At 44.2% G+C, this 18112-nt stretch overlaps 1 protein-coding gene across 2 annotated transcripts in view; it reads right to left on the reverse strand.

Annotated features, from left to right (window-relative positions):
- Positions 1 to 17794, reverse strand: part of CEP192 (centrosomal protein 192) — a 126767-nt gene extending 108973 nt beyond the window's left edge. The window contains exons 1-3 of one of the 2 annotated variants that reach the window (XM_078613902.1): positions 17642 to 17794; positions 12194 to 12385; positions 8289 to 8423 (exon numbers count right to left, since the gene is read on the reverse strand). In XM_078613902.1, coding sequence (XP_078470028.1) covers positions 8289 to 8423; positions 12194 to 12339 — 281 coding nt within the window. In that variant the 5' untranslated portion in view covers positions 12340 to 12385; positions 17642 to 17794. Of the gene's footprint in view, positions 1 to 8288; positions 8424 to 12193; positions 12389 to 17641 lie in introns of both variants that reach the window. The other variant, XM_078613900.1, reaches the window with a different exon arrangement.
- Positions 17795 to 18112: the final 318 nt, after the last annotated feature.

Consider the following 18112-nt stretch of genomic DNA (forward strand, 5'->3'; position numbering starts at 1 on the left):
GCTACTGTCAGTAGATACTACTACAGTCATTAAATACTAGTGAGTAGATACTACTATCGAGTCAGTATATACTACTGTAGAGTTAGTAGTTACTACAATAGTCAGTGGAAACTACTATCGTCAGTAGGTACGACTATAGAGTCGGTAGATGCTACTATAGAGTCGGTAGATGCTACTATAAAGTCGGTAGATGCTACTATAGAGTCGGTAGATGCTACTATAGAGTCGGTAGATGCTACTATAGAGTCGGTAGATGCTACTATAGAGTCGGTAGATGCTACTATAGAGTCGGTAGATGCTACTATACAGTCGGTAGATGCTACTATAGAGTCGGTAGATGCTACTATAGAGTCGGTAGATGCTACTATAGAGTCGGTAGATGCTACTATAGAGTCGGTAGATGCTACTATACAGTCGGTAGATGCTACTATAGAGTCGGTAGATACTACCGTCGAGTCGGCAGATACTCCTATAGTCAGTAGATAATGCTACAGTCAGTAGATACCACTACAGTCAGCATATACTGCTGCAGAGTCGGTAGATACGACTATAGTCAGTAGTTACTGCTATAGAGTTAGTTGTTACTACTATAGTCAGTGGATACTACTATAGAGTCAATAGATACTACTATAGATTCAGTAGGTACTACTATAGTCATTAGATATTACTGCAGAGTCAGTAGTTACTACTATAGAGTCGGTAGAAACTACTATGGTCGGTAGATACTAACGTAGAGTCGGTAGATACTAGCATAGAGTCAGTAAATACAACAGTCAGTAGATTCCACTATAGTCAGTATATACTGCTGCAGGGTCAGTAGATACGACTGTAGAGTTAGTAGTTACTACTATAGTCAGCAGATACTACTGTAGAGTTATACTCTTTGGTTCTTTCGGTAAAGTCACGTAGTAAAAAAAAAGATATCACGACGTTTCGATCGCAACACAAGTGATCGTCCTCAGGCGGAAAAAATAATCCAGCAGTGGAACTGCTGAACCAGGAAGAACACAGCGAGAGCTGTTACAACAAGAGGTTACATATGTTGGCGATGGGAAAGCAAGCGGGGTCTGAACTGGAAGGAATTCCATCCCCGGACGCAAGCACGTCAGTTGTGTTAATGGGGGAGATTAGGGAGAGAGAGATTAGGGAGAGAGATTAGCATGAAATGAACGTCCGTCGCCGCATAAGAGTATCGTCCCCACATATGCGCATAACAGCAGTGTTAATGGGAGATAAGCACTATGTTGATGGGAGAGATTAGGTAGGGAGATTAGGGGGATTAGTAAGTTAATGTAATGTCTATGTGTAACACAAGCTGTGGCGCTGCCAACTGCGCTGAAAGAGGCAAGCGCGTCAACGCAAGAGAACCACCGCAACGGTGGTCGCGCCAGTGAGACACACAGCCCATCACACAGCCAGAACCATCGATATGGTTCCATGTTAGTGCGACCCCAGCCCGTTAATGTAGAGACACCCAACAGGGCAATGCAACTCAGAGAGTCGGAGATAACAGCCAAACTGCAGGAAAGATGCAAGCACCACAGCAAGTTACAACTTTGCTTGGTTAATAACGTCCTTCCAATGATTGCTCAGCTTATACCCATCTTCTTGGTTTAAATTGTCTGTGTTTATATATCTGGATGGTTTCATGGAAAAATCATTGATGGTAGCTAGAAGGTTTGCAGAGTACCTTGGCCTCGGAAAAAACAATATCGTGCGAGCCCACTGCGTTATAACAATGATCACCCACGGCAGAGGTATTGGTTCTGCCGTGTTTCGAATCTGCCTTGTATTCGCGAACACGGTCCGAGACATGTCGTTTCGTTTCCCCAATGTAACGACTGCCACAAATACAGCTTAGTTTGTAGACACCAGGGTATTGCATGTCAGGAATGACATCCTTCACAGATGGGATCAAATCACGGATTTTGTGTACTGTATTGAATTGGACCTGGATTTTGTGTTTGTTTAAGATTTTGGAAATATTTTTGGTAACACCTGCTATGTATGGCAAGGTGATGGTTTTGATTAGGTCCTCAGATGGTTGTCTCCCCATGGTTGTGGATACAGCTTTGCGGATTGTGCGGTCTGAGTATCCATTAATCTTGATGGCTTGGTGTACGTGCTCCAATTCACTGGTTAGGTGGCACTGGTTGGAGATGTAGCGGGTCCTTTGGTGTAGTGTTTTGATGAGGGGGTTCTTCTGGGCTGGATGGTGGTGGGAATCAGGCCTTAGATAGGAATCCGTGTGGGTGGCTTTCCTGTACAGGGAATGTCCCAACGAGCCATCAGGCCTCTTCTCGATCAAAACATCCAGGAATGGTAGCTTGCCATCATTTTCCACATTCATGGTGAATTTTTATGGATGGGTGTATGGAATTGATGTGGTTGAAAAATTGGTTCAGTGCTGGCTGGCCATGTGGCCAGATGACGAAAGTGTCATCTACATATCCCTTCCACAGGGAAGGACGTAGGGTGGATGTCAGGATGGCATCTGTTTCAAATTTATACATGAAAACATTCGCTACCACTGGTGATAAGGGAGAACCCATAGGGATACCTTCATTGTGTTTGTAGAATCAAGACTGTAGAGTTAGTAGTTACTACTATAGTAAGCGTATACTACTATAGTCGATAGTTACTACTATAGAGTTGGTAGATAGTACCGTAGAGTCAGTAGATACGACTATAGAGTCAGTAGATACTGCAATAGTGTCTGCAGATACTACCGAAAAGTCAGTAGTTACTGCTATAGAGTTAGTAGTTACTACTATAGTGGGTGGATACTACTAGAGTCAATAGATACGACTATAGATTCAGTAGTTACTACTACAGTCAGTAGATACTACTATACAGTCAGTAGCTACTACTGGGCTCAGTAGATACTACTGTACAGACAGTAGTTACTGCTACAGTCAGTAGATACTACTAGAGTCAATAGATACTACTGTAGAGCCAGATACTACTATATAGTCACTATATACTACTCTATTGCATGTAGGGTACATATGCCTACGCGGGGATTAAAATATTTTTTGAGGGGGGGGGGGGGGGGAGGTCGACAATTTTCGGAAACCTTTTAGATCAACTATTTACCCCCAACTTTCTACAACTTTTTTAGCTTCTGCAAGCCTCTTATAATTTTGTTGATGGACAAATGGACAGACAAACGGCATGATGGGCTTTCACAACAGCTTAGTATTTGTATATGAATATGTTATGTTTTTAAGACAAGTTTTGAAATATTTTTTCCCCCGGGCAACGCCAGGTACTTCCCACTATTTTAAAATAAAACAAAAAAGAAAATAACATAAATAACAAACAAAAAAATGCAGTTTTATTTTCACTTACGTTGAGTCCCAATGCTGGCTTGTTTGTCGAAGGGGACGCAATGAGTCCCCACAATTGCAAACACACACGGGGGTACTCGCGCGCATGCGCACACACACATAAAACAACAATCCCCTGTGTAGCCTTCACAGGCTGTTGTGGCAAGTGCTGTTAGCGAGCAGCGCCAATGAAGGCCGGCATGGCACAGGAGGTGGGTGGCCAGCACCACGCCCGACCGCCTTTGTCTCCTCAGTGGCGATGTTTACATACCGCACCAGGTACTCATGAGGCCAAGTCGAACTAGGGGGAGGCCCAGGACCCATTCAGATAATCGTCACTAGTGTTGGCCTGAGCGGGAATCGAACTCGGGCCGTGGAGTTGGTAGCACAGCACACAAACCATTTCACTGGCGCGCCTCACAAACACAAAAGCATCAACCACCATTCTTTTAGCCACCTGGTGCTCCGGGGGCACGGGCGCGTATGGATACACATGCGCGCACGCTCACTTTCACACACACACTCGTGCGCACACACACGCACAAACACTTGCGGGGGATTGCTCTGCTGAACAAAATAGTTTGGCGGTTCAGTTTGCAAGTGTGAGTTAATGTTTGAAGTCGATGTTAAAAAAATGTCATAAAAGCTGGTCCGTAAATGAACCTTGCGGTGGGACCCCGAATAAACGGAAGTCAAAATTTAAATCAATTAATTATTTTTTGGTGACTCCGTCCCACCGCGCACATAAACGCCGAGACCGACCTGCCGCAGATCATTCTGTTGTCATGTCAGGACGAATGCGCAGAAGAAACAAAACTTTGATTAGCACATAGTGTAGAGCTCGTCGAGAGGAATAGATTTCCGTATCGTTCACCTTCAACAGACATAAAATAACGTCGCAACGTAGTTTATGTGAGAGCTGGGGGCTTATGGGACCCAGGGGTCCCGCCATAAGGTTCATATGTGGATGTTCTTAAATCGAGGACTGTCTGTATATGCAATTGTGTTGTAAAACAGAAGCAACAAACATAAGAGGGTTTTGGGGTGAGATCGCGTGAATATATGTGTCGTTAAAACCCGCCACCACCCAACACAGCCAACTAGTAAGGATTGTCACGTAAACAGAACATGCCAATTCGTCGCTAGTATAGCACACCGGTGTGTTGGAGAGCCAAGCCACAACATTTACAATCCGTGTACGTTTCACCAGTAATTACAACTAGCTTCATCAGAAGACAGACAGGCGTAGATGTGGTGACCACACTTCTGCGCTCTTGCACAAAGTGGGGGGTGTGGGGGATTAATGAGTCAACATACATTATGCATGCACATTATGCAAGCCCTTTAATCTTGTCTGTCCTGTCCATTGTGTGAATTAAAACAGCCATACCAACAGTAATCCCGATTTAAGTATTGTGCCCTTTATAGGCATGCATCTAAACAATGTATTATTTTATGGTTCGCTTCCACGCCGCACTAAGGCAATAGCTATCCGAACGGTTAATATTATATTTATTTCAATTTCGATAGACTCTCTAATTAGTCTTGGCCATTAGTAGCTAGTTTTGCACATAACTTCAACATTATCAAAATCGAGTGTTGTGCTGTGACAAGTAATTAAAACGATCAATATACCGTACATTGTGGGAGAACTTATAAACTAGCCAGATGTTTGGAAAAACAAAACATCCGCGTCAGATTTGGCCCGGTACATATGTAGTGACAACGCTGGATGTCACCATGTTGTGGGTGCAGTACCGGCCCTAGAGGGGCACGGTGTGCGTGGAGTTAGGCCTCGGCAAGGTAAGGTAAAAGTTAAAAGGTAAAAACAACAAGCCTACCTTTACCCTACCTTTTACCTTAACACAATACAATCACTCTACCCTTACCTTTTACCCTTTAGCAGGCAAGGTAAAAGGTAAAAAGCAACGAGCCTATCTTTTACCCTACCTTTAACCCTTACCCCATACAAATTACCCGATTACAGGGTAATTACTGGGGTACTACTACAGATGCAAAAGGTTTATAACGGTAAATGCTAGGTAGAGTGCTTTATTCATATAGAACACTCTCGATGATTCCAATTTTACACGCTTGTTGTTGTCATCGTTGTCGTTGTTGTCATTGTTGTCGTTGTTGTCGTTGTCGCTGTCGTTTCCTCAAATTTTGTAACTCAATTTTAACCCACTTCCTAATGTGGTATCGACTGCACACTTGGTATACTTATGGCATACTGATGACAATACTATATTCTATCATAAAAATAATAATTTAAACATTCTTTTTTTATAAGTTATGTTTCGGCTTGGGTCTAATTGTCCACGCTCAACTGACGTTGGCTGTAATTGGCCACGGTCCCTTACGTTATGGCAAGCTTCGGGGCCACTTCCTGGAGTTGGGGAGTTCTGCCATTACTTGTACGGTATATTTAATAAAACCGTGTTTTTAAAAAAGTAAAAAAAAATATTACTTATTAAATGGAGGCAACGGACTGCGCCACGGAGCTTTTAGTGGTGTAATGCGAGCGTAAATGGGAAGGCCGGATGTGACGATCCGAGAGGGAGGAGAGAGGGTCACGTGGGAGAGGGAGGAGTCAGGGTCACGTGGGAGAGGGGTTATAGGAAGGAGCCCGGAAGGGATCGGGGGAGTCGAGGGAGTGAAGAGGCGAGACCACGTCGGGTGGCCGCCGTGCCATCAGCCGCGAGGCTGATAGGGCTTGGCACACCGCCAGCTAGGGTGTGCGGAGAGATAGCGGAGCCGTGCGGGGTTGCACGGGGCTAGCAGAGTGGCTAGCGGGACCGTGCGGGTTGCACGGGGCTGGCGGAGGGCTAGCGGAGCGTGCGAGGTTGCACGGAGCAGCAGAGTGGCTGCAGAGTGTGCGGGAGCACATGGAGCAGCAGGGTGGCTGCGGAGTGCGCGGGGCGCGAGGAGAGACGACGCTGGGCCGAGGAGGAAGCCAGCGGGGTGCGGTGGAGAGGAACATCAATAAAAGACAGGCGGAGACCAACATCGCCTGAGAGTCCTTTATTACAGTGGTAAACAAGGTACCGTATTTACCGGTAATACTTCGCGCTACCTTTACCCTACCGGGAAATTCTTCCGAGCTACCTTTACCCTACCCTTTACCTTACCCCTTGGCATGTCGACACCTTTACCCTTTACCTTTACCCTTTTACCCGTCAAAAATGGTAAATTACCTTACCTTGCCGAGGCCTACGTGGAGTAACATCGCTGGATAGCACCATGCTGTAAGTGCAGTGCCGGCCCGAGAGGGCACGTCAGTGTGCGTGCCGACCTAAGGGGAAGGTCGTGTGAGGCCATGGCACTCTGGTTGACCCGGGAGGACACGTGACCGGCTAAGATGACAGGGGGGCCCCCAAGAGGGGGCTAGGAGGGTCACGTGATTGGGACCCAGGTTCTTCCCGATGTTTCTGGAAGGGGGACGTGGCCAAGGGCGGAGCCGGCCACGCCGAGTCCGAAAGGGTTGTTCATCCCGGGAAAGAAACCCTTCGTCTACGATCTCCGTTCTACGAGTCTTCGAGCACGTGGACCCGGGCAGTATGCTGTTGGTCCCGGGTGTGTAGTTAACAGTTACGTGGTAACTAGTGTCGTTAGCCGGGTGGTCTCCACCCGAGGTTGTTATCGTGTTAAGGGGAAAGTTTACCCTGTGTGTTGGAACTAAATAAATGCGCTGCCTCCAAGTCTAAGTGTGTGACTCGGTTGAACCCACTACACATAAAATACAGAAATTAATATCTGGTACAAAATATATATCACCGAAGCTATCAACAGAAGGTGTGTACAGGATTAACTGCACATGTGGCAAATGTTATTTTGGGCAAACAGGACGAATGATCAGCATGAGACGAAAAGAACATCAGAGAAATATTAAATACTCCCAAATACAACTGTCAGCAGTAGCAGAACACGCGTGCCAACAAGGACACTAAATTGATTTTGATAATTTTGAAGTTCTGTGCAAAACTAGCTACTACTGGCCAAGAATAATTAGAGAATCTGTCGAAATTGAAAGAAATATAAATGATTTTAACAGTTCGGATAGCTACCGATTTAGTGCTGCGTGGAAGCGAATCATCAAATAATACATTGTTTAAATGCATGCCTATAAAGGGCACCATACTTCAATAGGGATTACCGTTGGTACGGCTATTTTAATACACACAATGGACAAAAAGAACAAGATCAAAGGGCTCGCATAATGCGCATGCATAATGTACGTTGACTCATTAATCCCTCCCCCGCCACTTTGTGCAAGAGCGCAGAAGTGTGGTCATCACATCAACGCCTCTATATAAGAAACGAAACAGGCGGACATTTCCACAAATCTGGCTGAAGCTAGTTGTAATTATTGGCGAAACGTCGTACTCATATTGTAAATGTTGTGGCTTGGCTCTCCACCACACCAGTGTGCTGTACTAGTGACAAATTGGCATGTTCTGTTTCCGTGACAACCCTTACTAGTTGGCTGTGTCGGGTGGTGGTGGGTTTTAACGACACATTTAGATATTTACGCGATTTAACCCAAAAAACCTCTATTATGGATATTGGTCGCGAAAGCCTACGTGTTAAACAGAAGCAACACAGTTGAGATGTTTGAATAGGGAAGTTGTGCAACATTTTAAAAAAATGTGTGCAGAAAAATTACAGGCTAATTGTGTAGCATAACAAAGTTGCCTATTGCTGTGTGCATGAACCAAATTGTTTCCACAACTCCAGCCCTCGTGATAACACTATGGTCTGGATTTTTCGTGATTACCGATCCTGTTAGTCACATGCAAAAGAGCCCACTGCAAACTGCATGCACCTAATGTTTGATAATCACAGAAAGCTGTACTGGGGGTCTCCCAATGACTAGTGTTGGTGAAAAACAGAACTAAATAATCATGCCAATGTAAGCTCCACTATTCTGTGCCTCCGCACCACCCCACGAAAACTCACAGGTCATCCTTGAAGCTCAACGCAAACTTGTGTTGAGAGAGGTCACCCAGGAGGTGGGTGGGGTCACGAAAGGCTCCAGAAGTCGAGCCCACAGCCAACGACTCCTCCAAGTACGACTCGTGCACGTCTGACGTTCTGCACAACACAGCAAACCACGCTCGTCACGAACTTATGCGACGCCGTGTAAACGTAGCCGAGGCCCAGAAATTGTTCACAGCAATGGAACTATGTTATTCTTTGGTTCTTTCGGTAAAGTCACGTATAAAGATAAAATAATAAATTAAATTAAATACTAGCATACGACGTTTCGATTGCAACACAAGCAATCATCATCAGGTATAAATTAAATAGAAATACAAATCTAGTATACTTAGAAATGTAATGTAATACAACAGAGAGTCGGATAACATAACAGTCAACACCCTATCTGGTTAATTACGTTCTTCCTGAGAATGCTAAATTTGAGAGAGAGATTAAACACAGAACCAGAAACATAGACAGACATATAAGCAGACAGATATCACAGAGATACATAGAGAGAGAGCAAACATAGGCACAAAGAGAAACTACGCCTCTGTGTCGAGGCCTTAAATAGAGAAAGGGGGGGTGGGGGCGGGGAGAGAGGGAGGGGTTAGAGAAATTATCATGTCCATGAGTGGAAACGGTGAGTGGCAAGGTGTAAAAAACTTGAGAGAGGGGGGGCAGGGGCGGAGAGAGAGGGGTTAGAGAAATTAGCATGTCAATGAGTAGCACGATGAGTGGTACGGTACGAAAGCTTGAAAAAATTAGGAGGCAGGGAGAGAGACACACTAAATTAACTAACCTAGCAAAAATTTCGAAATGTAATACAATGCAACACAGAGGGTCGGTCAACACACAATTAACGCATAGCCTGGTTGATTACGTTCTTCCAAAGATTGCTAAATTAGAAGTTAAGTGTGAAATTTGAAAAAACACAGACACGAAGAACGATACACAAGCAGAGAGAGACAACGAAAAAACCCAGAGAGAGAGAGAAAACAAACTTTAAACTTCCCCGTAGAAGTGGTTCAAACTTAATTTGGAGCTTTCGTGACTGCAGGAATTATTCTTTGGTTCTTTCGGTAAAGTCACGTATAAAGATAAAATAATACATTAAATTAAATACTAGCATACGACGTTTCGATTGCAACACAAGCAATCATCATCAGGTATAAATTAAATAGAAACACAAATCTAGTATACTTAGAAATGTAATGTAATACAACAGTCGGATAACATAACAGTCAACACCCTATCTGGTTGATTACGTTCTTCCTGAGAATGCTAAATTTGAGAGAGAGATTAAACACAGAACCAGAAACATAGACAGACATATAAGCAGACAGATATCACAGAGATACATAGAGAAAGAGCAAACATAGGCACAAAGAGAAACTACGCCTCTGTGTTATGTTATCCGACTCTCTGTTGTATTACAATACATTTCTAAGTATACTAGATTTGTGTTTCTATTTCATTTATACCTGATGATGATTGCTTGTGTTGCAATCGAAACGTCGTAGGCTAGTATTTAATTGAATTTATTATTTTATCTTTATACGTGACTTTACCGAACGAACCAAAGAATAATTCCTGCAGTCACGCAAGCTCCAAATTAAGTTGGAACTATGTTACGTGTGAACGGGGATTTAAATAAAGTTACAGGATGTCAGTGGTGTGCCTGTTAAACTACTAAATAAAATTACGCATTTAAAAAATATCACCTGCACTTCACTACCTTGTGTCACCAGGTTGAATGTTTAGCATGCTAACCAAAGCACCACCAATCCACACACTTCCAATAAACACATACACTCTCTGAGGGCACACTCTCAAAACAAACACACTCGGATAAACACACATAAAACACTCAAAGATCCCACTTAACACACGGTGAGAGCTACACTCAGTCGCATGCTTGGCTCTTTTACTTCACTTTACCTGCCCAAGCTGTTGTAATTTTCCCAAAAATGTCAGGGAGCTATTGGTGAATATTGGAAAACCGCTAAATGTTATAATTGGTTTTTTACCCTTCTATCTGGCAACAAAACTGACACCTTTTTACAAGGAGTCATGTTTGCATAGACCGCAATACCTGCAGTCATAATACAAACAAAAGAACATAACTCTGATAATGTGCACTGTCCTTGAAGTTGATTGGTCCACACCCGAAACAGCTTTCCTTAAAGCCTAGTCTCACATGGGTTGGACCAGATGACGCCAAAAGGCGCACAACTCAAAGACAATGCACCATCAGAGTATGAGAGCTCGGGGCAAGCATCTACACTATGGGAACCTCATTTGCCAGTAAAAATATGATAATTGGTTTTTTACCCTTCTATCTGGCAACAAAACTGACACCTTTTTACAAGGAGTCATGTTTGCATAGACCGCAATACCTGCAGTCATAATACAAACAAAAGAACATAACTCTGATGTGCACTGTCCTTGAAGTTGATTGGTCCACACCCGAGACAGTTGTGCGCCTTTTGGCGTCATCTGGTCCAACCCATGTGAGACTAGGCTCTAAGGAAAGCTGTCTCGGGTGTGGACCAATCAACTTCAAGGACAGTGCACATTATCAGAGTTATGTTCTTTTGTTTGTATTATGACTGCAGGTATTGCGGTCTATGCAAACATGACTCCTTGTAAAAAGGTGTCAGTTTTGTTGCCAGATAGAAGGGTAAAAAAACAATTATCATATTTTTACTGGCAAATGAGGTTCCCATACCGCTAAATGTTGCTCCCACTCGTCAACTGCCATTCATGGTCACACAAAACTATTAAAACTACATTCCATATAGTCACAGTGGATCAGATCTTATAACGAAGAGCCGAATGCCAATGTTACAGTTAAGGTAAGTGGTGCAGTACTGTAATGATACTGTGGAATGCAATGGAGATAAGACTCTTGGAATACATCTCTATAGGTGGAGCAATAATGCAGCTGCAAGTGTACTGCTCTATGAACCAGCAACATGAATTTAATTTCTAGCCATGGCTAACATCAGCGGTGAGCGATATAACCGGTCCTGGGCCTCTTTCTTCACCAACCCGCACTAACCAACATGGTTCGTATTCTTTGGTTCTTTCGGTAAAGTCACGTATAAAGATAAAATAATAAATTAAATAATAGCATACGACGTTTTGATTGCAACACAAGCAATCATCATCAGGTATAATGAAATAGCGACATAAAATCTAACCAGAAAACTATAGACAGACATATAAGCAGACAGATATCACCAAGATACATAGAGAGAGCAACACAGGTACAGAGAGGGGTGATCGTCTCTGTGGGGTGGCCTTAAATAGACAGAGGGGGGCGGAGGCAGAGAGTGGGAGGGGTTAGAGAAAAAATGTACATGTCAATGAGTACGAAGAGACGCGTAGTAAAGTACGCAGGCTTAGAGGGAGAAAGAACACACTCAATTAAATAACCTAGCAAAGTATTATACGTGACTTTACCGAAAGAACCAAAGAATAATTCCTGCAGTCACGAAAGCTCCAAAATTAACATGGTTCGTATGGTCAAACAACCCAAATGAATGATATGCATTGGTCGGACTTCATCCAGCAGTGGACCAACAATTCTGCCTCCACACATTACTGCCATCATCTCCAGTACACATGTAGCGATTCATCAATTAAAATCACGCTTGTGTTCAGGATACATAAAATTGTGAGTGTGTAAGAATTAATTATTTTAAATCAATGTTTTCTGCTTGGGATAATTTTCACAATGAAAGAGACAGAGTGAGGACGGCACAGGTGAGATAGAAAGGATGACTGAGACAGCACAGACAGAAAATCAAGACAAACAAAACCAATGAGATCAAGAGAAACATGGAGACAAGAGTGAGCAAGGAGGCTGGGCACCGCACCTGTCGTCGGAGCCTTCTTTCCGTGCGACTGTGGAGATGGCTACGGGGGGGCCCAGGCTGTCTGGGGCAGACTCCGACAGGAAGCTGGGGAATGTCTCATCCGAGAGATTACCAACGCTGCTCCTGGCGCTACCTCCAGACGCCATGGCTCGCGGCGTCACGGCACGACAGCTCTGAGAAGAGTCCCCTCTGCTGCTGTTGGAAGGGTTTGAGAGGAACGGTCAAAACACCCTCGCTTGACTCACACACAGGGCGTGCCAGTGTACGCCTGTCAACCGGGGACACGAGGAGTCACACTATGGAAGTCAGGGGTGCCCTCCTCGCAAACTGTTCCAGGTGGTTGTTGCTTCGTTTACACATTGGACCTGGGAAGTTTGCCGATCAACTTCATCAAAGATAACAGGAGTTCTAATGTGCAGTCATTAAACCAACACAACTAGAATAATTTCTACTGACTCATTGCAGATCCTAGTGTTCACACCCTACTGTGTAATTAAAGGTTATATCATCAGCATAATCAGCATTTGTCACCTTATTTAATTTTGTCCAAGGTTTGGTGGGTGTGTGTGAACTTCATCTAAATATGTTATGGGTGTTTCGATACCCACGACACCCACAGTGGCTACAAACATGTCTGTTACCGGGCAATCGGGAGACGAGGGTTGCTGGATCATACGATTATCGTGTATCGGTGACTGTCACCAGCAAGGCAAAACGGTTGCTAAATAGGAGGCAGAAAAGTAGGCTGATGACCTTTTTGTAGCAGCATCAGAGTTGGCCTCTCATCAGGATGTTTTTTTTCAAGCATTCCAGAAATAATTGGCCAAACATCCAAAAGCAGAACTCTCCTGAAAATAAGTCTTCTGACTGTGAAGCTTTCCTAGGTAAAACGTTAATTGGGTTGTGACTGTCATACTATTCACCAGAGGTGGGACAAAGTCATTGTTATGCAAGTCACAAGTAAGTCTCAAGTCTTTGCTCTCGAGTCCCGAGTCAAGTCGAGTCAAAGATGAGGCAAGTCCAAGTCGAGTCTGAAGTCATCAAAATCATGACTCGAGTCTGACTCGAGTCCAAGTCGCATGACTCGAGTCCACACCTCTGAGGTGGGACAAAGTCATTGTTGTGCAAGTCACAAGTAAGTCTCAAGTCTTTGCTCTCGAGTCCCGAGTCAAGTCGAGTCAAAGATGAGGCAAGTCCAAGTCGAGTCTGAAGTCATCAAAATCATGACTCGAGTCTGACTCGAGTCCAAGTCGCATGACTCGAGTCCACACCTCTGCTATTCACCATTGGAATGGTTACATAATTATTACTGCAGATTAACTCCAGATGATGAGACCAAGGCCTTGAAATGGATCTCGAAACAAGTTGAGTATTTAGAACTGCTTCAAGTTCCTGACCTCTTCTGGGACCCATCCATGTTCATCATATCCTTGTCTGACTGGATTGTCCGATGTTGGCGCAGTGGTCAACTCAATTAGGTTACCAATTGAAATCCTGGGCACCGATTGAATCAGCTCATCGTTCCTACTAGATAAATAAAAACATTTACACTTTGGAAATTCCAACACTGGTGTAGGGCCAGTAATGCTTGTTTGAGCAGGGAGACACCTTGAACATCACGCGACTATTGCATTATTAATAAAAACCATAACAGTACTGTATTCTAATTTTAGACACATTTGACAGTGAATACCTCTAAGCGCAGTACTAACTCAGGTATTTCTGTCACAGCACAACTGCCTCGGGTGAAAACAAGTGTCACTAAAACGTCTACTTACAAGGCAGCTCATGCAGTCTGCATGCCATGTGTTATAAGAGAGCATGTGTTTGGTGTTACATAGCATCCTTATAGAGGGGTGTCTGTGTGTACACAACTTCAGCCTGCTCTCAAGTTCACTCAAGAATTCGTAATTGCAATTCCCAGTTCCCACTTACTAGCCCTCGGCAAGGTAAGGTAAAAGTTAAACGGTAAAAAAAACAAGAACACCTTTACCCTACATTTCACCTTACCACGCTGCCTGGGGCGAGCACGTTGTGCTTCTTGAGGTGGGCTTTCCACCACGACGCGTTCGTGTGGGTGGAAAACCACTTGCGTGTGCTCCCACAGGAACGCATACCGCTGCCTCTTTCGATTGCTGTTCGCAGCAACCCCAAAAATGTCGTTGCTGGCATCCTCGACCTCGTCCTCTAGTACCTCTACCTCAAGAACGTGGACCGTATCCATTTGGTCCGACATCAATTATCGCAATTAAAAATTGAGGCCACGGACTGCGCCACGGAGCTTTTAGCGGTAAACAAGGTACTGTAGTTACCGGGTAATTATTCGCGCTACCTTACCCTACCGGGTAATTCTTCTGAGCTACCGTTACCCTACCCTTTACCTTACCCCTTGGCATGTCGAAACCTTTACCCTTTACCTTTACCCTTTTACCCGGTAAAAAAGGTAATTTACCTTACCTTGCCGAGGCCTACCACTTACATTACAGTCCGTACTATGTAAAATGTACACGCAGACACTCTTATTTCACTTTTGACCACAATATGTCTTTATCGACTGGAATCAACTATGAGAACGTGGAATTTCCACCAATGGCTCAGAGCTGTAAATAAAAACATTTTAAAATATTGAATAACTGATAACTAATACAATGCTGTTAATATACTGCCTGGTATTGTGTGTAACGAGGTATATTGCAAAGGGCAATCTATGAATTACATGGGTGTGGGCATGGCGTTATGTGGTGGCCAGATTTAGAAGCCGACCCAACATTTAACCGTGAGACCATCCCTTCTTCCCTCCCGTAATGTTAACTAAACCCATTAGACCCAATGTCTAGAGGGATATCATAATTTACAGCCCTTTGTCAATCCGCTGCTGTATTGTTCTTGGGGGTCGTTTAACCATACTTCATCATGCTAGTCAGCGTAGGGATGGAGGGAAGACCAAGACCAGTTCTGATATAACTTGATAATTAGGTCAGTCAGGGCCAAGAGTGAACCCGAGGTAGCCGGTTCGTAGCGCTGTGCACTCACCACTGTGCCACCGCTGTGCCACCGCTCCTGACGGAGGATAGTAACACTGGAGTACCCATTTTGAGAAGCAAATCGCGAATAGGACAATACAAAAAATAAAAGGCTTTTTAGAAATTACATTTTAGAAATTAAATTAACGGTCGGTTGAAACGTTATTCATTTCCTCTAAGTCAGTGATTCTCAATCAGGGGTACGCGGACCCCTGGGGTACGTGGCAACGTCCCAGGGGGTACGTGAGGTAATTTATAAATGCGTGAAATTGTCATACGTGAGTCATTGGTGAATAATCACGTATAAATCTGCCATCATAAAATAACTACGATAAGATGCAAATCCATATGGTAACCTAGAACAACATAACAGACCTTTGTAATGTGGGTTACAAGAGTAACCAGCGAGCGCAAACACATGACGTTCCACTGCTCTGATAGAAAACCACCATTACATGACGTTCGTTGATTGTTGTATTCGCTTGTAGTTACTGGAGAGTTAGGATATCTCACAAAATGGGCAATTTGTTAAAATTTTTACGTTCATTATTCATACATTTATTTATCAGAACCATTTTGAGTCAGGCAAGAGAGTACTGTATTCGGTTGAAACTATACTCAACAAGGAGTACAGTAGCCAAACAATGTTGAGAACCACTGCTCTGATTGAAAACCACCATTACTGTCCTATTTAATGTTAGTCATTGAGAAAGCTCACCGAAGCAGCAACTTTATTATGCATTGTACATGAATTGCGACAGTGTTGATTGCATCGAGCATTAATGTCCCCCTCACGCTGATGTTATTGCAGTCTTCTACCACTTGTGCTACCAAAGTGGCAGAGGTCGCAACCGGGTACCCGATACCCGTACCCTACCCGATACCCGTACCCGGTCAGGTACTGGTACGGGTACCTATTTGCGACCCTGGTGCGGCCGGGTACGGGTACGGAATCAAAACCCGTTTGCGACCTCTGCAAAGTGGTGCTTCGCCTGATACTATTAAATTCAGACGCTCTTTTAATGAAGTCGCGTTCTCTTACCTTGTACCATTATATCATTACTACAAAATGCGAAGCCGATTTTGAATTTCCTGCACATTAATTTACAATGTACGCTTATAAGCTTTGTTTTTAACCTTACTTTGAATATCCTTCTTGGCAAAAGCAACATTAATATTATAGCAATCACATCACTGTGCTTACAATGTTAAAGTATAAACTGCAGTTATATCTACATTTCGCCACTGTTAATGTTATGGATATAAGGCTACGGTGTTAAAATGTGCCACTGTCATTCCTGGTATATTTACATTATTATGAACTTCCCGAATAACATTTATTTTAAGTGCTGCACTCTTAACGATATTACTGCACTATCACAACAGAAGGAGCGACAGTACTCTCGTCGAGTCCCAACGCTTGGCACACACCGTACAGAGTCGTACTCATCCACACGCACCTGCACAGCGTTCGTTACACGGTAACCGGTAGTGTGCATCAATTATTTACTGCCGTGCGGTTGTGTTCATGCTGCCGGGACTGTCTTGCTCGTGCTCTTGACCCTTGTACACTATACTGTGCATGTATTTGAGATCGTATGATCGTACATTGTACAATTGGTATATTTTAAAATGTCTGAATGTGTCATTTCGTGTTTGCTACGTCTGTGTTACTTGGCACTTTTGTAAACGATATCTTCCATCTCAGTGAATTATCCTGGCAAAATATTTTTGTAAAATAAAAATCCTTCGGGAGCACTCGGCCATTGGTGTAGATTCCACAAACCACTGTAGCTACTACTGATGTTATCAGTCGTATACACATTACAGTGTATGCTATCAGTATCATCACAATATAATGTATAATTCAACACATTTTACCAATCCATTGCTCGTGAAGGACTCCCCTCGCATTGTCGGACCATACTTCACCTTATTTTAGAATAGTTAATTTTATTATTTGTTTCTACCTACGTGACTTTACCGAAAGAACCCAAGAGTATTTATTTTAATGTTTGAACAATTCCCCTCAACGTGAACCTCTCCAACACAACCTCTCACCTTGAGCCTCGACTTTGTAAAAGGTCAAAGTTGTTTCCCCAAGTAAACGCGAGTGTGAGAAGACGCTCATCTCCTGCTCGCAGCCCTGAGCCAGTGATGTCCCATGACGAGTCAGAACAACGCGCTTTTGGGCTCATTAGTTTACAATGGCACGTATGAACACCGCCACACTTATACCTATTGCACGGATGAATGTAAAGATGCACAAACAACATCGAGGTGAGCGGATATCTGCATCGAGAGTGAAGCCGAATAAACTTCAGCGGGCAGGCCTAACTAGTCTGGTGCGGCGGCAGGTTGCCCCACACAAACTCACGCAACCCGATGACGGCAGCTGAGGTGAAAAGAAACATCGCAAGATTACCTTGCTGCAGGCGTTCCCGCTTTGTTCAAGCCCCTCCGCTCGCTAATATCCTTAACCGAGGTGAAGTTTCGATATAAAAAACACAAATTCTTTAAAACCAAACGGGGCTCCCACTCGCCCGCGACCGCCACAATCTTCAAACGGAGCCGTACGAGAGCGCGCCTCCTATTGGCTGCCTTGCGGGCCTGCCCCGCCTCGTCAGATCGCCCAATGGGAGGCGCCTTGCGCGGAGAGACGCGCCAGTCCATTGGCTGCTGGCCGCGCCAGCCCATTGGCTGCTGGCCGCGCCAGTCCATTGGCTGCTGGCCGCGCCAGCCCATTGGCTGCTGGCCGCGCCAGTCCATTGGCTGCTGGCTGCGGAGGGAATCGTTCATAGCGCGCGATTCAAATCGGAATCTTTATTTCTACTGCACGAGGAATCCGATGAGCTAGGAAGCTCTTTGTCACAGACGTCCAAACCGGAAACACGCG

This window comes from Lampetra planeri, chromosome 42, assembly GCF_965212315.1.
Source record: "Lampetra planeri chromosome 42, kcLamPlan1.2.h2, whole genome shotgun sequence".
Lineage (NCBI taxonomy): Eukaryota > Metazoa > Chordata > Hyperoartia > Petromyzontiformes > Petromyzontidae > Lampetra > Lampetra planeri.